Source organism: Macaca mulatta, chromosome 12 (genome assembly GCF_049350105.2).
Source record: "Macaca mulatta isolate MMU2019108-1 chromosome 12, T2T-MMU8v2.0, whole genome shotgun sequence".
Taxonomy (NCBI): domain Eukaryota; kingdom Metazoa; phylum Chordata; class Mammalia; order Primates; family Cercopithecidae; genus Macaca; species Macaca mulatta.
The window spans coordinates 101,115,188-101,132,461 of record NC_133417.1 but is presented as its reverse complement, the minus strand read 5'-3'; the positions used below and the strand labels follow the sequence as shown (position 1 = coordinate 101,132,461).

At 36.0% G+C, this 17,274-nt stretch overlaps 1 protein-coding gene across 1 annotated transcript in view; it reads left to right on the top strand.

Annotated features, from left to right (window-relative positions):
* Positions 1-17,274, top strand: part of STK17B (serine/threonine kinase 17b) — a 38,299-nt gene that overhangs the window by 5,379 nt on the left and 15,646 nt on the right. Inside the window, exons 2-3 of the mRNA XM_015131912.3 lie at positions 3,129-3,294; positions 10,291-10,503. Of these exons, the coding sequence (XP_014987398.1) occupies positions 3,173-3,294; positions 10,291-10,503 (335 nt within the window). The 5' untranslated portion in view covers positions 3,129-3,172. The remainder of the gene's footprint in view (positions 1-3,128; positions 3,295-10,290; positions 10,504-17,274) is intronic.

The window sequence follows — 17,274 nt, the reverse complement described above, 5'->3', positions numbered from 1 at the left end:
TATTACACTTTTTATAGGATCTAATCGTGCCTATAAACGTGTATACACATGCATATAAATTTACTTACCAGATCCCTTAAGATTTTTTTTAACCGGTATAACCTGATAAAATGTTATGAAATGGACTTCAAATGGAGTGAGACGTACTGGTAATTTAGAATCAGTTATAGGTATATGAAGTGTGGTAGAAGACAAGAAAAGGCCTGAGAATTGTTGGAGTTAAAGAGAATTTGGTGGGAAATTTAGGAAGATACAAGAAGGAGCGACAGAGAACTGACTGATAACCTGCATGTACCTTATATGAAGGGCAACCAGATGTTTGTGGAGAGCTTGGTGGACAAAGGTGACATTCATGCTCCACTATATGCAAAATTGGCTAAAGGAGAGGAAAGGGAAAAATATCTTGGCTCTGACAATTGGTTCCAATGCAGTAAATAAAAGGAAAATGAATTTAAGAAATGCTTAATGGATGCCTAAAGCAGCTTATGATGTAGGTATATTTCCAATAAATAGATGAACTTATGAGGAAATTGGTACCCATATTGATCTTTCAGAACAATGGAAAAAAATCAGTGAAACTCAGCACTATCAGAACTAAGAAGATACACAAATAGTTAAAACAGAAAACAAAAATGCTTTTAAGAATTAAGTTTAGACTATGTTGGGATGAGAATTTTGTACATGGAAATGGTACAGCTATTCAACAATGGCAGAGAACTGCAGGGAGAGTATTTTTGGGTAGAATGTTAATTTTGTTTTGTGGAACAATAATGATATGCCCTGGTGACTTGCATTGTACCTGTGTCAGTGGATGTGAGTTCAGCATATTTTACGTTTTAATCCTTGCAGCACTGGAAGATAGATTCTTTTATCATCCATACTTTAGAGGCAGCACAGTCGAAACTTTCTTCACGAATAGACAGGGAAATGCGAAGTAAATCGCAACAAAATTCCATTTCACCTTCATCACGCTAGAATAGCCAAAATTAAAAGTCTGAATTGGGCAAGTATTGTCAAAGTAGTGATAAACTGTCCCATCCAGTGCTAGTGGGAGTGTAAACTGGGGGTGGAAAAAAGGGGCTGTGTCTAACATGTTTTATTCTTAATTTAAATGAAATATGACCAAGTAATAAGATTGGAAAGTAAATGTTTATATATGGTGTTCCTTGTCTTATATTTGAAATATTACATGTTTTGTTTTCTTTTTAAATAACTGTGTTGCCACAGATCAGGTGACTTAACAGAAGTGTATTTTCTCAACAATTCTGGAGGCTAGAAATCTGGGATCAGGGTGTGTGCAGGGTTGGTTTCTTCTGAGGCCTGCCCTCTTGTCTTGTAGATGGCGGTCTTCTCCTAGTGTGTTCACATAGTCTTTCCTGTGTGTGTCTGTGTCCTAACTGGTCCACTTTAATGACCTCATTTTAACTTAATCGCCTTTTTAAAGGCCCCATCTCCAAAGGTAGTAACATTATGAGATACAGGGGTTAGGGTTTTTCAACTTAGGAATTTGGGGGAGGACACAATTCAGCCCATAACAATAACAAAGTTAAATAATTTAATTAAGGTCTCATAGCTGGTATGATGGATGAATGGAATTCAGACCCAGGTGTCTTTCAGTCTAAAGGTTATTCTCAGAATGCTACATTATGACCCTCCTAGAGATGTACCCCAAAACTGGTTAGAGCTTTGTTTCCCCAAAGACTAAGAGATGTAGAGACAACAATTTTACTATCTAGTTGTGTGAAAGCTGTAATTTTAATTTAATTTAATTTTTTGAGACAAGGTCTCCATCTGTCACCCAGGCTGAACTGCAGTGACGCATTCATAATTTGAGAAGAACACCAAAAAGAGAAAATGTAGAAACTGAAAACACTGAACTCTAATGACACTGCTTTTTGGCTAAGTAGAATATAGTTGGCATTTGAATTTAGGAAGATAAAGAACAGTACATGTAAGTAGAAAATAGGAAATAAAGGTGGCAGAGAAGGAACAAATGCTTAGCAGGAGGGTGCTAAAAGAATAATACTTGATATTTTATTAAGTAGGCATAGCAGTAAGTCATAAGTGTCTTGAAATATAGTATCTGTTATTGTTTTATGAATGCAATTAACATAATAGTTTTGATAACACTGAATGCATGTAAACATCAAAAATTTCCAGATACATATATGAGCTTCAGATACAGAACTTCAGAATAAAGCTTTATGTATAGATTAGTCACTCCTCCAACAAAATTATTGAGCACTTCATACATAGCAGGCTCTGTGCTAGGTGCTGTCAAAGGAGGGACTCGTAAGACCTTTGAGGAAGTTTAGTACTGAAACTAGCCAATCCATGGAAAAAGTTCTGTTTCTTGTAGTCCTTCACATCAGTAATATAACTCACAGTATGTGCATTTACCACCAAATTTCTTTAGCCATGTGAAAATAAGTTTAAAATGAATAATTATTACCTTGTTGTATTAAATTACCTATTATGTGAAGCCTATAACTTTATTTATTTATTTATTTATGAGATAAGGTCTCGCTCTGTTGCCCAAACTGAACTGCAGTAGCACATTCATAGCTCACTGCAACCTCAAACTTCTGGGCTAAGTGATGCTTCTGCCTCAGCCTCCCAAGCAGCTGGGACTACAGGTGCGAGCCACTACACCAAGTTAATGTTTAAATATTTTCATAGAGATGGAGTCTTGCTGTGTTGCCAGCACTGGTCTTGAACTTCTGGCCTCAAGTGATCCTCCTGCCTCAGCCTCCCAAAATGCTGGGATTACAGGCGTGCACCACCGTGTCCAGCTGAAGCCTCTATAACTTTAAAGAATGGAGTTTTATGATGAAACTAAGTGATTGTTGGTGTTATAATTTTATCATAACTATTTTTTTTAATTGAGAGAGCTTTCACAGTAGTTTTATTCTGAAATGAAGTCAGTAACTTTGTTCAAGTGCCACAGTGTTACTGGGTTATGTGTGTGCTTTTTGTTTTTTCCTCCTGGGTAGAATGTGCTCTTTAAATCTTTTTTTTTTTTTTTTTTTTTTTTAGTTGTATTTTATAGCTATATTTGGAGCTGTGTAATGTAATGCACATCCTGCCCGAGATAACATCTTTTCTCTGTCTTCTCTTTTTTTGCATAGGTAAAAATAAGTGACTAAAGAAGCACACCTAGGAATCACCTAACATGTCGAGGAGGAGATTTGATTGCCGAAGTATTTCAGGCCTGCTAACTACAACTCCTCAAACTCCAATGAAAATGGAAAACTTTAATAATTTCTATATGCTTACATCTAAAGAGCTAGGGAGGTAAGAAAACCATATGATGTGTATGCCATCTAAATTCAAATTTTGGATTTGTGTTTTTATAATTCTATAAAACTCACTTTGGGATCATTATTTAACAATGATTAGGAAGGAAAGCTGTCGTCTCTGTTGCTATTACCTAGGGTCTAGTCTTAACTGACTTGAAAACCAAATCTGAGGAGGGTTTAGTGAACTTACATCATACATCCTACCTAGCCTCAGAGCCTCTGATAGGAGGTCTCTGTCCTTATGTGAGGCTGTGCAGGGGAAGAGGCAGCTCAGCATAGTGGACTGCTGAGTTCAAGTCTGGACTCCACTATTTACTAGATGTGTAACTTCAACTAAATCACTGTACCTCTTTTTTTAAATTTTTATTTGTGGCGGGATCTCACTCTGTTGCTCAAGCTGGGGTGCAGTGACATGTTCTTGGCTCACTGCAACCTCCTGTCTCCTGGGCTCAAGGGATCTCCCACCTCAGCCTCCTAAGTAGCTGGGATGACAGGCACACACCACCACACTGGGCTGGTTTTTTGTAGAGACAGGGTTTCGCCATGTTGCCCAGACTGGTCTGCAGCTCCTGGGTTCAAGCAATCCTCTGGCCATGGCCTCCTGAAGTGCTGAGATAACAGGTGTGAGCCCCTGCGCCCTGCCTACTGTACCTCTTAGTGCTGTCGTTTCCTCATCTGAAAAGTAGGGGTGAAGGTAATTGTGTCTATCTTATATGGTTGTTATGAGATTAAGTTAGTTAATATTTGTAAAGTGCCTAGTACAATGCTCTGTAAGTTTTTGTTAAATGAAATATTTTTTTAAATTCCTAGGATATTGTGTTTGGCTTAAAAAAAAAAAAAAAAAAAAAGAATAGGGAGATTCTCCCCCATCTCCTAAGTTGAACAGAAAGAATGAATTCATATTTCATAGTCTGATTCTATGTCACAACAAATGAGTGTTTTATAAGTAAAAGCCTTTACAAATTATTTTCCCTTAACCAGTGTATAAACTCTGTATGACCAAGAGTGACATGATATTATGAAACCGTTCTGTACTACCATTTTAATATATGTAAAGTTATAAAAGATATACCAAGTTATTTAAGTTATACATTCAGCATCTTTTGAGCTTTAAATTAAAGGTGCTTCATGAAGGGTTGGAAGATGGTGATCATTATGTATCTTCAGTTTGATTTTAGTTCTGCAGGTAGATGTTTTGTCGTATGTTAAATGGTTTACTAAGTCCATGTTTGTGTTGATAAATGTGCAGCAAAACAGTGTGATTGATTTTTATCTTTGAAAATCTCAATGTGAAAAGAAAAGTTGACTGAATCATGAAAAGTAGTTTCATTCTTGGTGGCCTTTTACCTTATGGGCAGAGGCAAGTCCTGGCTTTTTCACGTTGCAGATGTTGGATGCAGCCTTTCTTTTGCAAAATAAGAATTGTAATATCTGGCGAGGCGTGGTGACTCACGCCTGTAATCCCAGCACTTTGGGAGGCTGAGGCGGGTGGATCATGAGGTCAGGAGTTCGAGACCAGCCTGGCCAACATAGTGAAACCCTGTCTCTACTGAAAATACAAAATTAGCCAGGCATGATTGTGTGTGCTTGTAGTCCCAGCTACTGGGGAGGCTGAGGCAGGAGAATCACTTGGACCCAGCAGGTGAAGGTTGCAGTGAGCCAATATCACACTACTGCACTACAGCTTGGGCAACACTGTGAGACTTTGTCTCAAAAAAAAAAAAAAAAAAAGAATTATAATATCTAACTTATTGACCAAGAATTAAATATAAAAGCACATTTCATAATACCTGGCATACTAATTTAATGTGCAAAATATTTGGGTGTTTTAATGGTGTATTACAAGATATAGTTTTTAGAACCTTTTAAAATGTTTTTAAGAAATTGTTCTAAATCTTAATTACTTCACTTTGCATTATAATAGGAAGAAGAAAGGTTTTTTTTTCTTTTTTTTTTTTAAGTTTCCTGTATCTTGCATAGAACCATAGAATCTCTGCATTGGAAAGACTTCAGTGGTCCATGGTCTTACTAATACAATGTTTGTATGCAGTGCAGCAATTTTTCCTATAATTTCCCCCAGCAAACTGTTATCCAGCCTCAGTTTGAATGCTTCAGCGACGGGGAAGTGAATATTATGCAAGGTCTTGAAGAGTACACACAACAAAAGGCAATTTCTTTTCTATTTTTCTGAGTTAGTATTTGATGAGTAAATTTACTTACATTTTTTAAATTAACTTTTCAAAATTGAGGACCTTATAGGAGCTAAAAAGTCTATAAAGTGTTTTTCCTTTGAGTGCTTTGGACAATTTAAACTTTGAGGACAATACTAATAATTCTAAATTGCTTTATAAATGAAGTGCCAGCATAAATAAAGTTGAATTAGGCATAGTTTTTAGAATTTTAGATCAAAAACTCATGATAGAATTTGATTAAAACAAATTTAGATTGATTGCTAAATTCCCATTTTAAAATATCTTTATGAAAGAGACCAAGTAACATCTTTCTTTTGAATTGATATGGGCTAATGAGTCACGTGGTAGATATTGATATGTTTAATTATTAGATCTTGATAAATTAGAAATCATGACTTTTCATCTGCCAAGAAGGTACTGAAAGTTCTTTCAATATTGTTACCAATTTTAATAACCTATACTTTTGTGAAATGGAAATTAGAATCATAATCATTTCTTCTGAGGTTTGCACATTTTGAAAGTTACCTTTCTAAATCAACTTTTTAATTTCAGAGTGTTAGTGTTTAATAATTCATTTTCCTTTAGCAAACTAAAGGAAATTATGTAAAAGTTAACAGTTCATTTTTTACTATTCTCAAAAAACTTGCATTGTTCCTGTTTTTTAACATGTTGGGTAAGTTTTTTCTACCCCTCCCCCAACTGAGGCAAAGGTTTCATAGGACTTCTTGTGGTTAGAAGGGTGAGGCAGATTCAGAAATAAACGTCAGCTTCCTTTGTGGCTTACCCTCCCGACTCCTTTCACATTTTATTGTGTATTCTAGAATGCAGAAGGGGAATGCAGAAGGGTAACTACTAGACCTTTTCACTGCTGGGAAATCTAGTTAGCCTTGCCTTTTTAGGGTATGACTTAAGGATTATTTTTAAATGCTTTAACTTTTCTTAAATGTTTCAATTACATTTGATATAGAAACATATTTTAAAGATCATTTTTTATACTTTTAAACTATAATTAGCATTTTAGAACAGAAAGCAAATATTTGGGTTTTTTTCCTAAGTCATCTGATAGTTATGGTAAAAATATCTACCTTCATAGCATATAAATGAATATATAATATACACACACACACACATATATATATAATTTTATTGGAATCTCAAACTTTTAAGAAATACAAACACTTTAAGTACAGGATACAGAATAGCACAGTATGTGGTATTATAGTGGATACATATTTCTGGCATTCATTCAACAGATATTTCACTTCCTATTATATGTTAATGAACTGTAGATTTTATAATTACTGTAATAATTAGGACAGACATGGTCCCTGCCTTCATGGAGCTTTTACTTAGTGGTGAATGTTGACAAATAAATAAATCATTATCCACATCATGTGGTCACCTTTGCCCTGGATTAATGAGTGCTATACTTGCTTAGGAAGGCCTCTTGGGCCGGGTGCAGTGGCTCATGCCTGTAAAATTTCAACACTTTGGGAGGCTGAGGCAGGAGAATCGCTTGAGCCCAGGAGTTTGAAACCAGCCTGGGCAACCTAGGGAGAGATACTGTCTGTACAAATTATGTAAAAAATTAGCCAGGAGTGGTGGTGCGTGCCTGTGGTCCCAGCTACACAGGAGGCTGAAGTAAGAGGATCTTCTGAGCCTGGGAGGTTGAGGCTGCGGTGAGCTGAGATCCTAACACTGCACTCCAGCCTGGGTGATAGAGTTGAGACCCTATCTCAAAAACAAACAAACAAACAAACAAAAAACCCTCTTGGTAATACCTGGAACGATTAGATAAGAAGTGTTATTTAATTTTGTTCTTTGTTTCTGGGAGAATTCTGGCTTGTAGATATAATAAATAATAAAATTATTGCAGAACTGAATTGTCACAAGCGCTACTTTAAACTGTTTTTTCAGATGCCCAGTTTTCTTGGCTAACTGGTTTCTGTTTCCTAAATTTTACAAGTGAATTTTTTTATAAAACCCAAAATTTCCTTCCTGTTTTAGACAAGTTTTTGCTTCGAAATCTAAGTAAGAATTGATAGAAGCAAGTGAGTTACATTTCTTTAACAATTTTTTTTTTTTTTTTTTGAGACAGAGTCTTGCTCTGTCCCCCAGGCTGGAGTGCAGTGATGCGATCTCGGCTCACTGCAACCTCCATCTCCTGGATTCAAGTGATTCTCCTGCCTCAGGTTCCTGAGTAGCTGGGATTACAGGCACATGCCACCAGGCCCGGCTAATTTTTTGTATTTTTAGTAGAGATGGGATTTCACTGTGTTAGTCAGGATGGTCTTGATCTCCTGACCTCGGAATCTGTGCACCTCAGCCTCCCACAGTGCTGGGATTACAGGCGTGAGCCACCGTGCCCGGCCCAACAAAATTATTTTAAAGGGAGGAATTGTTTTATAGTGATTAGAACAGAAAATTAGGAATTCACATTTCACAGTTTATTCTTGGGGCTCCGATTCCATTTATGACCTTTGATGAGGTGTTTAATCTTATTCTGACTGAGTTTATCCAGGATAAAACATATGAAACACCAATGGATTGAATATAAAGTAAAGGGACTAATTTTTGTGTGTGTGTGCTCATTGAAACCCATCAATTTGTATTCCTTCTGCATACCATGAAAAAATATTTTATAGTTAAACATTCTCAAATCTTAAAACTGCTTTCAAAGAATCAGGTTTTTATATGCAGATTTATTTAGTTGATATATTAATATATTTTGATAAATGTAGAAGAGTGAAATTATAGTTTGATTTCCAGTACTTTTCGTTAGCACCAATTTTGAGGAAATTTGGGTAATAAAAAGTAGGAATCTTTGTTATCTTGACCTTCGCAAATAGCTAGTAAAATACAGTCAAGCAATTTAGTCCCACAGTTTCCACCCAGTACCCCCTAAACACCAAGTTTTGTTTTCCATGCTAAGAGTCTGATAGACTGTGTTAGAAATATATTGAAGGGAATTGGGGCAAGAGGAGTTCTGGAGCAAACATTGCTTCCTGAAGATCTTTTATTTATACCTGATTTGTTAGTATCAGAAACCAGAGAGTAATTCAAAATTTAAGGTAGAGGTTCTTAATTTCAGATCCCATATACTCAGCCTTACAAGGTTTATGGATGGGCTTTAGGATCTGAAAACCCTCTGGAATTATATGTAAAATTTCCTATTTAAGGGCTTGTGTACATTTTTCTGGGTAGGCAGTCAATAGAATAGCTTTTATTAGTTTCCCAAAATAATCCATGACTCAGAATAGCTTTAGGCCATTGTGAAAATAAATTTTGGGCAACTGTAGACTTACAGTACACACATATGCCGATAGAAATGAATTTTCGGTGTCTTTAAATTTTGGCAGAGGTTACTAAGCACTGCCATTGGAGAGAGCTAAAAGCATACTTCTTTCTAAAATGATAAACATGACCTTAATGGGTGTGCTTGTACTAGCTGTTGATAACCACTATTTTCTTTTTTTTTTTTTTTTTTTTTTTTTTTGAGACGGAGTCTCGCTCTGTCGTCCAGGCTGGAGTGCAGTGGCGCGATCTCGGCTCACTGCAAGCTCCGCCTCCCGGGTTCACGCCATTCTCCTGCCTCAGCCTCCCGAGTAGCTGGGACTACAGGCGCCCACAACCGCGCCCGGCTAATTTTTTGTATTTTTAGTAGAGACGGGGTTTCACCGTGGTCTCGATCTCCTGACCTTGTGATCCGCCCGCCTCGGCCTTCCAAAGTGCTGGGATTACAGGCGTGAGCCACCGCGCCCGGCCGATAACCACTATTTTCTTAGTTTATCATGAAGTATCTTTGAATATTTTCTGAGGGACACATATACCTTAGTTACCTGTTACAGGCTTCAAAGACTACTGAGCATTACTAAGAGATATATTGCTAAAACAATTGACAATTGTGATAGAAAGTTTCGACGGTGGTAAACATTGATTGTGTTAAAAGGAAAAATTACTAATAAAATTAAATAAGTCAAATACCCATTTTTTGCATTCACTTTAATTTCTTATAATTGAAGGTAAGCTATTCTAATTACAGAGTTAATGTGATACCCTATGAAGGGTACAGTTTTTGGAAATAGACCTGAGTTTAAATCTTTACCTTGACTAAATTACATATCTTCTCTGAGGTGTGAAGAACAGGAGAGCGTTTATTATATAGGATTGTTGTGATACTTAAACACAATAATTTATACCAAGAGCAGAGCATGGCATTGAGTTGGTATGCAAATGAGATTATTTCCCTGCAATGATAATGTATCTTTTTTTTTTTTTTTTTTTTTTTGAGACAGTCTCACTCTGTCACCCAGGCTAGAGTACAGTGGCGTGATCTTGGCTCACTGCAACTTCTGCCTTCTGGGTTCAATAGATTCTCCTGCCTCAACCTCCTGCATAGCTGGGATTACAGGCATGCGCCACAACGGCTGGCTAATTTTTGTATTTTTAGTAGAGACAGGGTTTTGCCATGTTGGCCAGGCTGGTCTTGAACTCCTGACCTCAAGTGATCTGCCTGCCTTGTCCTCCCAAGATAATGTATCATTTTAATAGTGAAGAATAAATATAATTCTGTCTTATCCTGTTGTTATTGTTTGCCATTTGCCTTTGTAAGTGATAGCACTATACATTTTATAAAAGTACATACGATACTTGATTCAATTTAGAGAACAAAGATAAGTTCCTAATTGCACAGATATTTCAAAGAATTGACTTTAAGTTGGAGGTATAACAGAATCTGTAATATACTAACTTTGTTCTCTGCAGAAAAATTAAAATTGATTGTTCTCATCTTCCCCCAGAGGAAAATTTGCTGTGGTTAGACAATGTATATCAAAATCTACTGGCCAAGAATATGCTGCAAAATTTCTAAAAAAGAGAAGAAGAGGACAGGATTGTCGAGCAGAGATTTTACACGAGATTGCTGTGCTTGAATTGGCAAAGTCTTGTCCCCGAGTTATTAATCTTCATGAGGTCTATGAAAATACAAATGAAATCATTTTGATATTGGAATAGTAAGTATATACTAAATGGTACCTATTTTAATTGGTATGATAAGATGATTAAAATATCAAGAATAGGAATGATAAAAGTGTGACAAGAACTTGTAAAGATTCCTGTTAATAAAATGTAAAAGGGACCTAATTTATATTCAGATATTTTCATAAGACTAAATGTACAACCTCAATCACATACACAAAAACTAACAGCACAGAATAAACAAATGAAACACACAACATTTGAGGACTGTGGAGAAGGGAATATACATTATTTTGTTAATGGCTGATTGATTAAATTTTTCTGGAACACAATCTGATGGGCAAATAGAATTGAAGTAATTTGTATATTTTCTTCATCTATTTGAAAAATACCTTCAAGAAAATAAGGAGAATGGAAAGTTAAACGGCATAAAACTATGCTTAGTACATTGTTTGTTAAAGAAATGCATTTAGTATGTGTAATGTGTAAAGCACTATGTTAGTTGTAGCAATAAGAAATAAATATATCTCTTGCCACAAGTCTGTGAAAAAGTGAGAACACCCCAGTATTGTACAGTTCACCAGGTGATAGGGGTAGAGGATTGTTAAGGTAACTGGTTTGTTACCGAGTATATTGACACGTGACTCTCACAGAGTGCCTTTGCTGCATGGTTGTCTGACACGTTTATTCTGAGTATGTAAAATGCGTTTGAACATCTGCGACAATTGGAAGAGATCAGCTAGATTTATGTTTAGTATGCCTTAGGTGCCAATAGTTTTTAATAAGGTGAATCTATTTTATGGTAAACTACGAAGAGGTAAATGTTTATTTTAGTAAAAAAACGTATTGCTAACTATAGTAATTCTTTTTAGTAACTAACTTGCATCATTGCCTTTTTAAATTTAAAGGTATATTAACCTTATTTTTGTATTTAGTTATTTTAAAATTAATGTTTTTGTTCCACAAAATAGATTGGCTGGAATCAACTTGTGAATGAAAATGAAGATTTTGCAAAATGTTCAACTGACAAGTAGTTCATTTAAGAATGAATACTGTGTACATTTCCCAGAACCATATTAAGGCATGTTATATAGCACTTTCAAAATAAATTAGAATTACAGAAAAGGCCAAGATACTAGCAATATGATTTCATTTTTTATACATTTTATAATTACTTTTGTCAAAGATTCTTCAGCTGACCTTTGAAAAGTTACCTACTTGCATAACATCTGCATGTTTGAAGTGTGTCAAAAGTAGCTAACATTTGTCAAAAACAGTAGTAGAATACTAGGTTTAGAGGATGAATATACATAAGAACATTGATTACTTTCATAAAATCCTCTTTTGGGGGTTCATCCAAACAGCAGCGACAAAATACATCGGAAAGATTTGAGACATTTTATGGATGGACCTTGTTCATACTCCGGAAAATTGACCCAGGTACCTTACCCAGTCAACTGGGAGAACTTACTGATCTCTATACCTCTGGCTGAAATGCAGCAAGCACTCAGAAAATGTTTAAGTAGATCAATGTGTTAAATTTCTTACCAGAGTGACTAAGACCCACCAAAATTTATTTCTAGGACTTCGGCTTCGTTACTATGCCTTCTGCTTTTGGGCTGGCATTGTCACATTTAGTAGTCTCAGTTGAAGGTAAACATTTAATCAGGTTTAGTTGTTTTAGTAGTGTGGCATAATTTTTATATGGTGAAAATAAAATGGTGGAATCTTTTTTTTGTTTTTGTTTTTGGTTTTTTTTGAGACAGAGTCTTGCTCTGTCACCCAGGCTGGAGTGCAGTGGCGTGATCTTGGCTCACTACAAGCTCCGCCTCCCGGGTTCACACCGTTCTCCTGCCTCAGCCTCCCAAGTAGCTGGGACTACAGGCACCCACCACCACGCCCGGCTAATTTTTTTGGTATTTTTAGTAGAGACAGGGTTTCACCATGTTAGCCAGGATGGTCTCGATCTCCTGACCTCTTGATCCACCCACCTCGGCCTCCCAAAGTCCTGGGATTACAGGCATGAGCCACTGCGCCTGGCCTGAATCTTTAATAACTATCACCCAGTCAATTCTGTCCTCAAATCATCCTAAACACTTTTTCTTCCCCAACTCTTATTTTACAAAATTTCAAATATATAGAAAAGTTGAAAAAAATAGTACAATTAACATCCTTATAATCTTCACTTTTATTCACCAGTTGTTGGCATTTTGCCACATTTACTGAACCATTTGAAAGTTGTAGGTATTAAGATATTCCTTTTTATGCTGAAGTATTTGGTGTGGGTGATGATGTGTATTGTATCACATCAGGTGGCAATAAAGTCAGATTGTTTTATTACTGATTTTGCTAATTTTGAACATGCTTAAGATGTAGTCTTCTAGCTCTCCTTATTGTAAAGGAACATTTTCCCCTTTTAATTAATCTGTGTTGTGATATTTATAGACCATGTGAATATTACCTTTTTTTTTTTTTTTTTTATGGAGTCTTGCTCTGTTGCCAGGCTGGAGTGCAGTGGTGCAATCTCAGCCCACTGCAACCTTCGCCTCCCGGGTTCAAGCAATTTCCCTGCCTCAGCCTCCCAAGTAGCTGGGATTACAGGCATGTGCCACCACGCCCAGCTAATTTTTTGTATGTTAGTAGAGACAGGGTTTCACCATGTTGGCCAATATGGTCCCCATTTCCTGACCTCGTGATCTGCCCACCTCGGCCTCCCAAAGTGCTGGGATTACAGGCATGAGCCACCACACTTGGCCAATATTATCTTCTTTAACAACTTTTCATCTAGTGATTTCCCTTTCCCACTTTTTAATATTTCAGTGGATTTCATGTTTTTTAAAAATTAATCTAACACATGACGTTAATGGAAAATAACCCATTATGTTTTAATTAATGAGTTCTAATCAGTTTCTGCCACTGTCTTTTTTTCATGCTCAAATTGTCCCAAGCTTATCAGTGGTTCCCTTTCAAGCTACTTCCTATGTCCTTTTGATATAATCTCATTAGTGTTTGAGGACTCCCTTGCTTTATGCACACCAAGATTTCCAGGGTCATCTTGTTATCTTCCCTGCCCCAGACCTGTAATTAGCCATCTGTCTGAGAAGTTCTGGTTCTTTTAAGCAGGGAATAGCATTTAGAAACCAAATACGGGTGTTGGACATGCTCACTTTTAACGGAGTATCATAATTTTTAGGCCTTTTCTAAGGATAGTGTTAGGAAGTCATATTTTTTCAAAATCATGAATTTAGTCTCATAGCTCCAATTCAAGTCCACCAGTTGTACTAAGTAGTTTGCTGTTGGTAGTAGTATAAGTATTGTTACACTAAAACTGTTTTGTACGTATTGTTGGATAAAGTGAATGAGCAAGTATTGCTGAGAACCTGGGTTTTCACTGTGAGAGAGGGGAGATGCCATATAGAATGTGAGAAGTGATGGAAGAACCTTCTGCTCTCTTCCAGCTGAACCTTTATAGGTAACCTTTATAGGTAACCACATGTATTCATTCTGGCTCATTCTTTATGTGTTTCTTCTTGCAAATTTAAGCAAACTTGTATATATTGACTATTCTTACTTACAGAAAAGGTAGTATATTAGATATACTCCTTTACACCTTGTATTTTTGTTTACTTAAGAATATATTCCAGAAATCATTCTACATTAGTTCATAGGCAACTAATGTATTAGTTCATAGGCAACTAATAATAGTTAAAAAGATTAACTATTTTTAGTTATTTTTAACTTTTTAACTATTATTATAGCTGATTTCTTAAATGGCTGCATAGTACTCTGTTGTATGGTTGGATCTTGCTTTAGTCAGTCGACCTTCTGTGAATGGGAATTATTATGGAGATGTAGCTTTAGAGTAAATTCCTAGAAGAATGATTGCTGGTCAAAGAGTAAATGCATATGTAGTTGTATTAGATGTTGTCAAATTTCCTTCCATATGAGCAGCACACAGTCACTTTTAAAAGGTACATTTTTGGCCAGGCACGGTGGCTCACACCTGTAATCCCAGCACTTTGGGAGGCCGAGGCAGGGGGATCACAAGGTCAGCAGATCCAGACCATTCTGGCTAACATGGTGAAACCCCATCTCTACTAAAAACTACAAAAAATTAGCCGGGCATGTTGGCGCACGCCTGTAGTCCCAGCTACTTGGGAAGCTGAGGCAGGAGAATTGCTTGAACCTGGGAGGCAGAGGTTGCAGTGAGCCGAGATTGCACCACTGCACTCCAGCCTGGGCAACAGAGCGAGACTTTGTCTCAAAAAAAAAAAAAAGCTTTTTTGATTTGTTACATTTGCTAATTATATGAATCAATCTAGAACTTTCTTTTGGAACAACTATAGCCTCTTTTTGCTTTTGTGTTTTGTTTTGCCTCTGCCTAACCTATTTTTTGAATCAGTTTACTTTTGTGAATTAATCTCATTCTTGCAACCTGCTTGTCACTTTTAATGATTATTAAAATCTTTCATTTTTTATTTTAATACATAGTTCATAGGAAAGTATTTCATTGCCAGTTATGAAGTCTACATGATTGTTTTAGCCTTTCATTTTTTCAGAAAGTAATATAAATCTTACTTTTCTGGAAGGTAGTATTAGATTTATTTATACATATGGAGAAAAATTTGAGGATAATTGAGTCATTCCATCACCACCATCCATGAGACAAAGACTTTACCATACCAAGTGTCTTTAAAGCATATTTGTAGAATTAAATAAAATATAGCTATACATTTTAAAAAGCTTTTTAAAAAACTTCTGGAAGGAAGGTATTATCTAATTGGACATATTACGTTTTTAATGCTGCATTTTGAGCAAATTAAAGTTGGTTATAAAAAATACTTAACTTTGGTCGGGCACGGTGGCTCACACCTGTAATTCCAGCACTTTGGGAGGCCGAGGTGGGTGGATCTCGAGGTCAGGAGATCGAGTCCCTCCTGGCTATAACACGGTGAAACCCCATCTCTACTAAAAATACAAAAAATTAGCCAGGCATGGTGGTGGGTGCCTGTAGTCCCAGCTACTCTGGAGGCTGAGGCAGGAGAATGGTGTGAACCTGGGAGGCAGAGACTGCAGTGAGCTGAGATTGCACCATTGCACCCCAGCCTGGGCAACAGAGCGAGACACGTCTCAAAAAAAAAAAAAAAAAGTACTTACCTTTTGGAGAGCACAGAACAAAAACATTGTCCTAGAAATAGGGAAGATCAAAAGGGGAACTTACAGTTCAGTCAGAGACAACTCTGAGATTATGTGAGAATGCTATTTTCTTTTTGTCAAGAAATTTTGTCTACTAAACATCTCTAAGTAAATACTAAATACCCAGCAGAAAAGGATGGAGACTATAACAAAACAAACAAAACATAACAAAAAAAGCCTTACCTTCTGGAATGATCTTAATCACCAGAGAAATAACATTTTAATATGATCTTAACAATTTTACACATAACGTATGTTGAACATTTACACTCTGGCAGGCACTGTGATAGGCATATTATCTGTATTCTCATTTGATTTTTAAAACAATCCTCCCAAAAGGGAGATTGGTATTCACATCATATGTCTAGTTAATACTCTAATGTCTTTCCACTCTAAAATCCCGTGGACTGTATTTCTTCCATTAGCATAGGAATAGAATTTTAAAGAGACTCTTAATATTCAGATTTTAAAACAAGTTCATTTTGATCACTAGAAATAAATGCTTATTTTAAAAATCTTTACCATGGTTTTTCAAAGCTATATGACTTGATTTGCATTTTATGGATAATTGAGATATTACTTTGTTTTCCTGAAATTCTTGGCTCTCTGTAACTCACAGAAATCTATCATTTTTGATAGGAAAATATTCTGATTTTAATCTTTCATATATTAACTTTATGTTGTAGGAATATTTCTAAAAGAGTTTCTCTACTTGCTGTTCCCTATAAAAAACAGATGTAGATCTAGATAACATATAGCACATAGGTTTTCCTGACTGTATAACCTGTGCTAGAGTACTGTTATCACATATTCTTACACATAACACATGTATACATGCATTAGCGAGTGAACACAGATGCTGAATTTCTAAATTTTTTTGTTGATATCCCTGCAAGGGGCAAACTGTTGTTAGAGAGAAAGAGTAGAAGTCACCTGATTGTAGCTCCCAGGTCAATGATAATGATATAGGTAGCTTTTCTGACTGTAGATATTTTTTCTTTTTCTTTTCTTTTCTTTTTTTTTTTTTTTTTTAGGCACTGCTCTGGGTGACTGCTCAGGGTGGTTTCCTTAACAAAAGTCTTGTTTGCCACTCACTGCTTCTGTTTCTTTTTCCAATTTCTGCTAACTTCTGCAATTTGCTTCTTGTGTTATCTGTTCTTTCCCTCCTCTTAACTCTTCCTAATTTTCCTATTTTCTGTAGCTCCACCTATGTTCCTCTGTTGTGTGAGAAATGGCAGTTCTACGAAAGACGTTGGTCAGCTTGTCAAACTAAAAGCAACAGTGTGATTGGCTGACGATCATAGTATTTTATTTGATCTCATTATTAAAACAAACAGGCAAAAAATTCTAAGGATACTTTCCCTGATTATAAAAGTAATACCTATTCATTGTGTTAATTTAGGAGATATAGAAAAGAGAAATCACATGTAAATGATGGTTACTTTATGGTATGTTCCTGTATTTAAAAATTATTGTCATTTTTTGGTCTGTGCATATGTACTTTTAGAGACAAAAGTTTGATCTATGGGCATATTCTATTGTAACCCTCTTTTTTCACTTAAGAATATAGTGTGTGCATCTTTATATGTACCATATAGTGTTTCTAAAAA